The following is a 13,071-nucleotide window of genomic DNA, read 5'->3' as shown; positions in this document are numbered from 1 at the left end:
GGCGGGAGCTATTGCGCAATTGTGCCCAGCTCCCTCCCCTCCCTCCCCAGCCATCAATGCTGCTCAACTCCCGAGGAAACAGAAAGCTGATTCATGGAGCCCAGACCCAGCTTCCTCCGTGCTGCTGCTGCTGCCCATAAGAAGATCATGGTGCCGCTGCTGCTTGAGACTTTGTTTTAACCCCCGCTCCTCCTCCCCTTCCCTGCTTCCCCATCCCTCCTCCCCAGACCCGGAGCTCGCTCTCTCCTGGAAGTGCGAGTCCTGCCCGGGGAGCAGCCGAGCCTGGCGCAAAAAAAAAAAAAGAGGAGGAGAAAAAAAAAAAAGGGGGGGGAAACCTGGATGCATCGCTGTGGAGATTCATTGTGTGACTTTCCGGGTATTTACTGAGTTTCAAACCGAGATGCAGCTCTTGAAAGCTTTATGGGCATTAGCAGGAGCAGCGATCTGCTGTTTTCTTATATTTATCATCCACTCTCAGTTCCTTAAAGAAGGTAATTATCTCTGCACGTCTGCATGCACTGCTCGCTCTCTTCTTGCAAAGGTCTGGGCTAGGTGCCTTAATTATTAGTATTTTTTTTTATTGTTTCCAGTATGTTCTATTTACAGCAATGGTTCTACTGTGTTTTCCTCCCCTCCCTCCTTTAAAGCCTGCTCCTTTTTTTTCCTTTAGACGGTAGGTAGCCCTAGACTTGTGTTCCTGGCAAATGTAGGATGTGTTATGTATGTCTGATGTTGGTCGTGCCTGTGCTTGAGCAAATGCCTCTTTTCTCTCGGAGGCGTTTGCACTTTGTATGGAAGAGATCTTTTGCTGCTAAGGAGGCTGAGAAGCGCTAGTCGTGGTTTGCGGATCACCAGTGGCATGCCAAAAAAGCTAACAAGTCAGCCTCCTCTTTTTTTTTTTTTTTTTGTATACATACAGAATCAATAGGCATCCTCTTCTCTCTCTCTCTCTCTCTCTCTCTCCCTCCTTTCTTTTTTTTTTTTTCTTTTTGTTCAGTAAATTTTCAATAGATGGCACTAAAGTTCTATGGAAAGGGCAGGGCAGAGCAGATCCTGGGCATTCGGCTTCTGCCTTTTCCTCTCTGCCCCAAACCTGGAAGAGGCCTGTGCATGGCTTCAGGGTTCCTGGTTGGTTGTTTTTTTGTTTTTGTTACCCACCCCCTTCCCAGGTTTCCTATCATGGTTGGGAAAACCACGATTGCGAATTGGTGGAGGTTTATTTTATTTATTTATTTTTTGTAAGGAGGAAAATGTGCATCCTGGTTAAGAGGCTACAGGAATTTTTCTTGGGGGGGAAAAAACCCTCTTGTATTTCTTTGCTTTCCTCCTGTCTTTTCTTCCATGAGGTTTCTGGACTGAAACTATGTTTCAGTTGGCTATTTCTCAGGCCGGTGGGAAGCGGAGATGTGACAGGTGCTAAAGGTGTTTACACTTTGAGGGAGTAGTGGGGGAAACCTGGTGGCCTCTCTAAATGAAGCGGCTCTAATAAAAACGGATGCAGTTTGCAGCATAGTACTTAGTGATGTGAGCTCGGTTTTTTTAAATGCATGTTCATCGGTGTGACACCAAACTGACTGAACTTTGAACATCGCCTAGGTTCATGTGCTGCTGGCACAATGTGTGAACTATTTCTGTGCGACTGGGACAAAGTTTCACTCAAGATTGGGCAAAGTGACAGTCTTGCAGCTGCTGATGGATCTCTACCGGTATATAATTTAGATGCGCCAGGCCAGGAAAGACTGCCATTGGCGAAGAATTGTGAAGTCAGGAAAGCCCCTGGTTCATTTGATTAGTTAAGAGATTACAGCTATCTATGGAAATGGCTGTATTAAGGAGGTTGCCAGAGATTTCTCCTTTAAGGGGTCTACAAATGCCTTAATTGTAACACTGCCTACAAGTTCATTGATTTAAGATTGATAAACTATGATCATAGTAGGCATATTCGTGTTTCTTCTTCCAAATTAGGTAACTTTTAAAGGAGACTCAGTTGAAAGAGAAGACTCCAGTGCCACACATTTCAGACTCACCACTGGCAGCACTACATGTGTTGCAATTTTATGCCCTCTTTCAGGACCTGATTTTGATACTTCTGTTACTACCAATAATCTGAAAAGAAGGACAAATTTATAACATTATACTAGAAAGTATTCTTTAGCATCCACAAAATAAAAACAGTTGATAGCCTTCTCTCTGTTTTTCTTTCAAAAATATATTGAAAGAACAATGGCTACCCAACAAGTATCTTGGCACATTTTTTCATTGGCTTTTCCTCCAATATTTGTAGTCACTCTTACTGTAGATTTCATTGATGGAAACTGAAGTGCTTCTATTTGATAACCTAATTCTGCCGATTTACTTCTTGCTACTCTTTTTGTTATAGACACACAGGTTGCAAATATAATTGTTTGTATTGGTTTAGCTATCATCTTGACTTCATTTTTGGTTATCCCTATATTGGCATTTTGACTGCTTTTGTCAAACAGTATTTAACATCCTAGGTCTTCTGCACTAGGTGTCATGACATTGTGCAGTTTTAATACAATTGGGTGAAACTCCATATAGTGTAGCTGAGTTGTGTGTGTGTGTACATTTTTGCTACATATCTAATTCACTGATCTCTTTTTATGTGTTGGAGATTTTATGAGAGGATTAGGATTTTTTTTTAAACTAAGGAAGGAAGGCAGGGGAAGGGAGAAATTAGTAGATGTTCATCTTCTGACTATACCATGTATTGGTTTACTGAATACAAAACATACATGTGGGAGATGACTCCTGCCTTTCCCAGAACACTTGGATTTACTTCTGATAGTTCAGAAGTATTTTTTATTAATATTTTGAGGCGTTGTTTAGAATACAGTGTCTTAATCTAGAGAACTATAATGGTTTTTGGAACTATTGGCAAAAGGTGAACTGATGTTAATTGCATGTTTGAAACCTGTAGGCTCCTGAGGTTCATTCTTTGCAGCCTAGGTGTAGCAAAAAAAATTAAACAGTTGGATCTCTCAATTTTATTTTTTCTGGAGAAGTTAAAAGTTGACAGCCCATAACCACCATCAAGTGAGTTGTCAGGTTGTCTTTCCCGATCAAACTACTTGGACACTTCTCCTGAGACAGTTTGATGGTACAGTGACACATTTGTACCAAGTCTTTGCATTGCGTGTAAGAAAGTATCCGATTTACAAATAATGTTATGTAAATTAAGTAAAGATGTAGTTTTATACATATTTTGGGGTTTTTTTAGTGTAGATTATACAATTTACACTTTTTTAGAGAGAGTTGTCAGTGGAATCGATCAGAAACTATTTATAACCATAAAAAATGCTAAGGTCTGTTTTCTACATTTATACATTTGGAGCCCTCTTGGACTTAGGTTTACCATGCAGCTAATATTACTATTATTTACCAACAATTACTTCTATAATTTCATTACTACAATTGGGTAATATCAAGTTATGTGTTTTTGGTTATGTTTTTTCCTTGAAGGCAAGTAAATAGTCACATCAGAGAGTAGGAGACTATTGTAACGATTAGCTATGGAATTTGCATACTGTAAATGTCTTTTTCTTATGAGCTCAGGTCTCTTAAAATGCCACTTTCCAGTTTTGTAGTTTGAATGCTTAAGTTTGTTAGAAAAAAAAAGACTGTAGAACTAAGGCAACTTTAACAGTAGCGTTACATTGCTGTACAGTCTGAATGATATATGAAAACAATGAACACTTGTTCTTAGATGAGTGGGAAAGAGCTGTTTAAATGACCGTTTTCATGAATATGTTTTCTTCAGGAACTGAAGAATGGGTGACACAGGGTGCCATTTTTCCACACTTAGGCTTTTGTGTGGAAATACAGGTCGTCCTGTGGCTAATCCGTTCCCCTATGTCCAATCTGTCCTTCAGTGTTTCAAAAAGATGAATAGAGCTGTGAACCAAGAAAAGGGTATTGTGATATATAATTGCAGTCCCATGCCTGTCTGATCTTCCTACAAAACAGTTTAACGTATTCTGATAAGTTTCAGTCAGTTTGAAGAGGTGTTTTTTAAATATTTAAAACGTTTTACAATTTCTAATTGCTATCAAGGATTAAAAATAGGAAATAGTTTGGCTTGTGCCTGGATCTTTTTTTCATCTCTTTTGTAATTATATAACACTTTCTTCAAAGAGAAGCAGAACTGAATAACATCAGAAGCTGATAAAGATTGTGAGCATTAATTGGTAGAACTCCCTCCAACCCCCCAAAGAAAACAAATAGCTCTTTAATTTAGTAGTGAATTTTTAATCTTTCACAACTATGATGATGAAAGTTAGAGGATAAACCATCAAAATATCTCTGTAAGCAAATAAAGTAGGATAATTAATGAATAAATTCAGAGAGCTAAGCCGTATGTATGCAGTACAGTCACTACTTTGCTTGGATATTTTTGTTTAGCTTTGAAAAGTAAGATCTAATTGAGATGCCGGTTTTGTAAAATATTGTTTCCTTTAGGAAAATGTTTCCTATATTACAGAGTTTGAATATTTTGAAAGATTTGAATGGCTTGACACTTTTTGGGGGGCAGTTAATTACACCGGACCAACACTGATTTTAAAATATCTAGAATCTTATTTTAACAACAAAAAGTTAAAGAATTCACATGTTGGCATTTTAGTCTGTTACATTTACATGCCACAAATGTGAGAAGTAAGGTAATTTAGTATTTGTTTGGCAGCCCTTAAACCCAGAAAAAAATAAAGTTAGCACACAATTCATGGATATTTGTCAATATAAGACTTTCTTTCACTGCAGATGAATCCTTGTTTATATATGTGGCAGATCTTAGCAGATCTTTGCCACCAACTTTTTCAGTTTCTGCTGTTGGGATTTTTTTCCTGTCAAATATACATAATTAGTGTCTGGGTGGTTAAAAGATAGGCAGCACAGAATTACAATCTTCTGTTTTTATAATCACTGTAATAGTTTGCTTTGGGCTTAAATTTGAAACATGCATCTTAAGCTGATAATTTTTTACAACTTAATCCTTTTCTTTTAAAGGTGTAGGCCTAGAAAAAAATGTTTTAAGCCCAGTATAAGTGTGCTTTTAACTTTTCTCCAAAAAAAAAAAACGACAACATTCTGTTTTTCAGTGGTGATGCTTTAATAGATATTTTAAAGCTTACATGGTATTTTCTCTTCTGAGTTTTTTGTTGTTGTTGTTAAAACATGCATTTGATTTTTTTCATAGCTTTTAAACCACATAAAAATCCATAGCCTCATAGAGGGGGTGAAGAGGTTTGTAAAAGTTTTTGGGGAAATGATCTGTGTAGCACTTTCTAAAGAGCTTCTTTGCTACATCAACTCCAGAAATCTGTTGTTGAACAATTTAGATATGGAATTATATGATGGAATATTATGTGAGGTACCATCCTGATGGTTTAAGCAGTACCTACTTGAATGCTTGTGCTTAGGTGAAAGCAGTCTGCATATTTGTTTAATTATCCCCTTATATAATAAACTCTGTATAAGAGTGGAAAAAAGTCATTCCAATCCATTGTGTCAAAACCAACTCCTCTTGTTATCCCAAGATTTTTTTTTCTTTAGTCTGAAGAAAAAAAAAAAAAGACACATTGATGACTATATAAACAACTGAAGAGAAAACAGAGAGACATACTGGTAAGGATACAAAAGAATGTTTGGATTTGCAGTGGAAACTGTCTTCACCTTACACTTGCGTTTAGGTGGTGCTTGGGTCCCCAAATAGATCTTGCATACCAGATGTGCTCCTGCATATGGTATCTATATATAATGAGCCTGAAATTGAGGACGAAGTGTTAGCTGTAATTTTTCTTTATACTTGTTGTTGTTGTTGTTGCTTTTCTGGGTTCTGTCACTTTTAACATGATGCAATATAATTGTGGTCTCAGGTGTAATGTTTTTGTGTATACATTGACTGTAATGCATACAGAGATGCAAAGATGAATCAGAATGTCAGAGCACTGTATCAGACCCAGAAAGGCGTATAAAGCATGAAGGTGATGTTGAACTTGTGAACCAGGCAACAGACTTTATTGTCAAAACAAGCTGAGCTTGAGTAAGTGCTGGAGTGGGAAGGAAAGTTTGAAAGGTAATCAAAATAACTATTACGTGAACTGTAGTAAATAGTAAGAGTATGACAAATTAGCTAAATAAAATCAACGAAACTCAATCTACTGAATGTTTGACAGAAAGCAGGCACAGTACGACTTCAAAAAGAAGGGCCTGCTGTTAAAACAGGATACTGTTCTTCTTGAAATGCCATTTTATTTTCAGGGCCTTAAATATTAAAAAAAAAAAAAAAATGGAGGCGTTCAAGTACAAATTTTTTGTTTGCTTTTAGCTAAATAGACAATGTTTTAGTCTAAACATTCCTTTGATTCCATTTCCCCATGGGTTTTACACTTACTTTTCTTGATGTGGCTGTGCCAAAGTATACCAAGAGGGGGAGTCTGTCTTTTTCTTGAAGCAAGCCGTCTGTTAACAGTAAGAAAACATTACATTTTGGGTTTAATTGTATAATATTTAAAATGAAAGATCTAAACATAGAAGCATGTTACAGATGAGCAAAAGGCTCTGTGTGCATGTGAAATACGCTGCTACTCATGAGCTTGAAACTAAATAGAGCTTGATATATAGGGGTGTTTCAGTAATGGCAGTTGCAAAATAAAACCATATTCTGTGCAATGAGTTGGGTGAGAATCACTGGAGTGCCTTGAGAGCCTTTCATAGGTGTTCAGGGTACCACACATTATTAGCATTGTTAGGTGTGCAAACATGATTCCCAAAATTAACCTAGAGATTTCAAATAGGAATCCATAGTGTTAAAAGCATTCTGACCTGTTATGGCCTCTCTGAGTTCTTTGCAATGGAAGAATCGCTCTATTTTTCTGCACTCAAAAGAAAAATAGTGAAAACGTAAGAGCTGACATTTTTCTGAGGGATGCCTTGAGGGGTGCCTCTTGAACATCGGCGTGATTATCAAAAGATAAACATAGATTTTTTATAAATATTGAAGCCCTAATTGGATACAAAAAAGGGGCAAAAGAGGTGCCATCCATATGATTTTGATGTGCAGAATCTAATAAACTATTTGCAAAATTGGAAGTTTTTTGTTTTCTTTTTTAATTGAGGGTTTAGGGACATTGTCTCATCTGCTTAAGATTGAAAATTTCACTGATATACAAACAAAAGAGAGGCAGTACAAGTTGTTTATTATAATTAGTAATCATTATTATTATTCTTAGATGCCCCAGTTAAGATCAGATTCCCACTATTAGCTGCTAAGTAAATAAAAATGAAAAAGGATTCTATTTTTCTTAAATTTATAGATTAACTAGATGCAGAGACTATTTCAAATACAAGCATAGCCTGCAAAGTAAAAATGTTGTTAGTTGCAGGGTGCATCTGCACATGTTCGCTGCAGCACTTGTGTTGTGTAATTTAGTCCTTTTGGACGGCGCAGTAACAGCCTGAACTGTACTGTACGTGTCACACAAGGCTGTCTTCACAGCAATGTGCTATAATAAGGGAGCACATTGCTACGGTGATGTAGCTGCAGCGTAACAGTTCGTGACTGTTGACACTACGTCGCCAAAGCATATTGCTATGGCAATGTAGCACTACGTGTAGGTGCACCTACAGGGAACTACTACATGCATTTATAATGCAGTGTTCCTCTGCCTCCTTTTCTTCCTGGTATCCAGTATGCCAGGACAGTGTATTTATACTACTCTGCCTGACTCCACTTTGAAAGGTGAAGATAAATACCAACAAATCATGTAGCAGATGTAACTGATGTAACTGGAGCAGCTCAGTTAAATACTGCTCTATATTTATGAGTTTGTGCTGGTGGGTCCAGCTTTTATCTCTCTGCTTTTTGGCTAGTGAAGGATGGTATGGACAGTATTTAATCAGACAATTTCTTAGGATTTTCCAGATATGTTTAAACTACTAGTCTGGTATCCTATTGCCATTGGGAAGATGCAGATCTCTTGCTTGAAAAAGTGGTCTAGTGATCTTTGAAGTTAGTGGTCTATCTCCAATGGTTAAATGTTCACCTTTTTAAAGTGACAGTATCTAAACGGCTAATTCTACGCATGTAGAATCAGAAAAAGAGAGCAATGTTTAAAGAAAGTCTGTAGAAGCAAATGGTGTGCTGTCATGTGAATTACTTGTTGTTTTTTTTTATTATGAATTCTTGATCTTGTACTTTTCCATACTCGGGGGGGGGGGGGGGGGGGCAGGAAGGGGGCAGCATAAACTTCTTTATTGATCATGGAGCCAGTGCATTGTGGAACTCATACCTTCACAACTGTCACAGATCCATATAGCATTTTTTCTTCTAGATGGTCCACTACAACCCCTAATTAGCTGAACGTGGCTTAAAATGCTGAAATAGGAATTTTTTTAACATTTCCATACAGCACCTTATTTGACTAATATCTGAACTTCCTCAGATGTAACATGTTTCCCAAAACAGTGTAGTGTAAAAGTAGCATGTAAAAGTTCCTGAATGTTCAATGTTGTTGTTTTTATTTTATTTATTTATGCATTTATTATTTGCTAAATCATACTACTCCTGGGAACTTTGGCACAACAAATGCAGAGAAAAGGTGCACCTCAATATGTGGTGTAGGCTTTTGCTTTTCTGCTTGTTTTGTTTTTGAGTGTCGGAACAGGTATGGTGATTGAAGGGCATTCTTTTAAGAGCTATCTAGATTTTTAGCTTTTTGGGAGAGGGGCTCTAGGACATCTAGCCTTGGTTTGTGCCCTTTCCTTTCTTATGTGAGAGCAGAAAAAGTTGTGCACTAGCCTAAGTGATGAACCTTGACAATAGGAACTGAGATGGAACATTGCTGTGCTCTGGCAACCACCACTTGGCAGTCCAGTACCCTGCAGTTACAGCCAGCCTTAGGGCTGCTTTAACTGATTCTGGAGCTGGTAGGAAATTAGACCTAGAAAGGAAGGAGAGCTGCAAATGTCTCTATTGATGCCTTCTATTGAGCTGTGGTTGAGCTAATGATTAACCTCTTTAGAGCTGTGTGACATGAGACACCTTGGTGCTAAATAATATGGTATTAGTACTGTCTGCTTGCATGTAAAATGCATAGTGATTAAGAACATAAGAATGTGGAGCTGGTTGGGACCTTCTGAGGTATTGAGTCCAGTTCTTTGTTTTGTCCAAAAGGATCTATAGCATTGTTGATTCTGTACCAGGGATTGGCAACCCCCTGGCGTGTGCCCCAGGGCGTGGCATGAGAAGCCATCTTGCTTGGCACGCCACAGCTAGACCAGGTTCTGGGCAGCTGCTGCTGGCCACAGAGCCCAAGTTGCTTGCAGCAGGTGGCCCAGAGGCTGCACGCCCTGATGCAAACAGCCTGGACTCCATGACAGGCAGCAACTGCCCAGAGCCCTGGGCAGATGTGGCAGGCAGCTGAGAGGCTGCAAGTGGCTGCATCATGTTCTGGAACTCTGGCATTGGCAGTGGCTGCACACATGCCTAAGGGTGTATGGCAGGAAAGGGGCAATCCTGGCCCCTCCCTGCTGTCCACCTGGGGAGATGTACATGCAGCTGCTGCCAGCAATGAGTTGGGTTGGGGCTCAGCTGACCTCAGTGCAACTGTTTGCAGCCTCTCTATGTGCTGTGAGCAGCCCAGGTTCCATGGAGGGCAGCAGGGGGTTGCCTGAGCCCCGACCAACTGTAGCAGGTGACTGGGAGGCTGGAAGATGCTGCACTGAAGTCTGCAGGGCCTCTGTCTGGCTTGTTGCTGGGAAGGGTGGGGCTGTGCTGTCCTGGTCCCTTCCCTGCCATGCTCACCGAGGGTGCATATGCACCTGCCACTGGCTGTGGAACAGGGCCAGGGCTTTGGACCCCAGCATAGCTGTTTGTAGCCTGCCCGCTGCTTGCTGTGAGCCTGGGCTCTCTGGCCAGCAGTGGCTGCATGTGCACTTGGGCTTCACGGCAGGGAAAGAATGGGGCAGCGCAACCCCAGCCCCTACCTTGCCATCTGCCTGGAGGTGTCCATGCACCTGCCACCAACAACAAGGATTACAGCTCTCACAACACCTTTGTCCCCCCCACCCCCCAGTCTACCCTGACACACCAAGTCAAGGCATGGTTTGAGGTCAGGGTGTTTTTGGCACTCCGACCAAAAAAGTTGTGAGCCCCTGTTCTATCCCCTCTCTTGCAACCACAGCCAGAAAGGATGCTCAATGTGTGTGTTTTCTGCAGTGTTGTTTACAAATCCGACTTTTAGCTTCATTCTTCATGCTCTTTACACTGTAGGGGTTTTCTTTTCTTAATACAGTCATTTAAAAACAACAGTGTTGGCCACCAGCAAGGCACTAATTGACCAAAATCTGGAAGTGCTGCCCCAGTTGAGCTGTGCAGCATCATGCCTTACCTGCAGAGTTTTCACCAAAGAGAAGAACTCTAATATTCTAGAATTCATTCCTCAGTGAACACTGAACACCCTTTTCTGTTGATGAGCTATTTAAGCATGCTAAAGGAAGTGACTGATGTAGCGATCAACACAGGCATACAAGAATAAGAGGTAAACAATGAACTTTAATTGAGCAGCACTAGGCAACCTCTGTGGACCTTTTTCTCTCTCTCTAACTAACAGCTACTCCCTAACTGAGGGACTGTTTCCCAAGTCAAACCTCTTCCAAATTAGGAAGCATCTGTAAATTGCGACCTTTATCACTACAACTGATATAATACAAATGCATGCTTGAAGTATAGAAGCTTTTGAGTGCTTGTGACTTTTTTCAGTGCAGCACTATTTTATTTTTTTCCTTTAATGCAGAATGTTGCAGTGCTTTTAAAAGTTATCTTGTGGAGTAAATATTTCTTCTGTCCTCCACTTTATCAGAAACTACACATATTCAGAGTTGTGTGGTGATATGGCAGATAACAAATCGGGGCAGTGATATGGTACGCTATCTGCCCTATAGCACTTGTTAGTTTTGTATTAGCTCTCATGCAGCACCACCGTAGTAATTACCACAATCTTCTTTCTGTACTGTGCTTGCAATAGGAGTTTATGTCTTTAAGACCCTGTTGTTGGCTTCTCAGGTATTAAGCATGACCACACATTTCGGAGAGGCATAGCAGAGAATCAAATAGTTATTTGAAGTGGCAGCTGCTTAAACATCATCTTGTTTACATCTATTATCTATGCAGTTTTGGCTTAAAAATGGTGAAGTCCTTGTGCATCTGCATCTCTATACTTAGCTCTTTAATATGTAAGGTGTGCATGTGTGTGTTTGTTTTTCTTCCCTCTCCCTCCCCCAGCTTTTTTGCTGTAAGAGCAGAGAGCACAACATTGAGATCAAAAGTAAGTTCTTTTGTTTCTTTATGTGGGCATATCCTGTAACAACTGTTACATTATTATGGCCAGTCATGCAAAATGCATCTGATACATTCTATAGCTGCCTTAGCTTATTTTATGAAATTATACTACATGCTCATGGTCCTTTTAAAGCAAGACCATTTTTGAAAGATAGCAATTACTTTACAGTGTATTGATATTTTAAAAATCATGTTCTATTGTATACAATAGTACACCTATCTGGTTGCATCTTTGCTTTCTTATGATGCACTGATAAGATGAATTTTTAATTGTGGTAACCCCCAAATAACTTGAAACTGCCTCTTCTTAATAAAAGTAGCTTAACTAAAGGGAGAAAATACTAAGGTAGACCTTTAAAACATTAGACTTCATCAGGAACCTAAACAAGTGGGCTGACTTTCAAAAATGCTGAGCACCCAGCAGTTCTTATTGACAGCAGTCAGTGGGATGTATGCTAGAAGACTTCAGAAAGCAGCGTGCAAGGTTCTAAGATGGCAGAAGGCATCTTGGTCAGGGGCAAAAAAAAGTACGGGTGGAGCATGCTGTTTGGAATCATGAATACTGTGATAAACGATAACATTCCCCTTGATTTTTTTACTGGGGCCGGGTTTTCACCTTGAAAATGCTACGTTGTCATGTTGGCTGTGCGCTTATCTTGTTGTGCGCCTCTTGGGAAAGCTCCTTTTCTGCTGATCCCTGAGGAACATCACTGTGGCAAAGTGAGGCTTCCAGACTAGCCACAGTACTAATTTCCCCACCTGCCTCTGGGCACACCGCCCACCTGTCTTTCCTGCCACAACTTGTTGTTACATAATTGTGTTGTTAATTAGGTGGGATGCTGTGCATTTCTTGCCCCGATGTCAGGGGACACTATCTGCAGCTCTGTTCCTCCCCTACACTTCAGCCCACACCATCCAGATGTCAATGCTCCCGGCTGACAGCCGGACCAAGCTTAGCCCTCATTGTCAGGCCTCAGACGCGCACACATTCATACTGTGCTCCTCTCACTAGGGCCTCTCACACTCCACCCCCTCTCACAGGGGCTTTCACACTTCGACAACTTGTACTGCCTTGCTCCCTCTTGGAGCGGGCCCCTTTAGCTAGCTCATACCCTGTATGGTAGATGTACCATCTTTTGGGCCTCTCCCAGGACCCTCACTGGGGTAGTGGCCAGCCAGTTACCCAGCTGGGTCTAAGCTTGCCCTGGCCCCTTCCGAACTCTATACCCTCACCCACACACATACTGGACTCCCAGCCCTCTGGGTTTCCACCCACTCACTGGGGCTCTTCAGGTCTTGCACCCCCCATGGGTTCAGGTGGCCTCAGCTGTGCCTGGCTCTCACTCTTCGGGGTCTTGCACCCCGCAGGGCTCAGGTGGTTGTAGCCGTGCCTGGCCCCAACTACCTCAGCTGTTAAATGACCCACCTGAAGGTGAGGGCTGGGGTTAAGGTGCCCTGACCCGCCTTTCACCAGGATGGTAACTGGCCTGGTATTTCCTGGGGGCTCCCACATCACTGACAACCCCACCAGGCCACCCAGTCCTGGCAGGGTGCAGTTTTAGGTCATGCCCAGGACCAGGAGCCTCCAAGCCATCCCCTACAGCTCCTGCCCTTACCACCAGGATGTTGCATTCAGCCTTGCAGCCAGGCAATGTTACTGCGTGCTAGCAGGGAACTGCTCTGTTTATATAGGTGGCCAGAGATCTAAAATG

The 13,071-nt window shown here is 41.0% G+C and overlaps 1 protein-coding gene across 2 annotated transcripts in view; it reads left to right on the top strand.

Annotated features, from left to right (window-relative positions):
* Positions 1 to 13,071, top strand: part of LOC102372050 (protein FAM19A5) — a 398,392-nt gene that overhangs the window by 210,377 nt on the left and 174,944 nt on the right. The window contains exon 1 of one of the 2 annotated variants that reach the window (XM_006021796.2): positions 11 to 491. The exons of the other annotated variant lie outside the window; for it this stretch is intronic. Coding sequence (XP_006021858.1) covers positions 401 to 491 — 91 coding nt within the window. The 5' untranslated portion in view covers positions 11 to 400. Of the gene's footprint in view, positions 1 to 10; positions 492 to 13,071 lie in introns of those variants that run through there. 2 annotated transcript variants of the gene reach the window in all.

This window comes from Alligator sinensis, unplaced genomic scaffold (assembly GCF_000455745.1).
Source record: "Alligator sinensis unplaced genomic scaffold, ASM45574v1 scaffold361_1, whole genome shotgun sequence".
NCBI classification, from domain to species: domain Eukaryota; kingdom Metazoa; phylum Chordata; order Crocodylia; family Alligatoridae; genus Alligator; species Alligator sinensis.
This window is presented reverse-complemented; position numbering and strand designations above follow the sequence as displayed.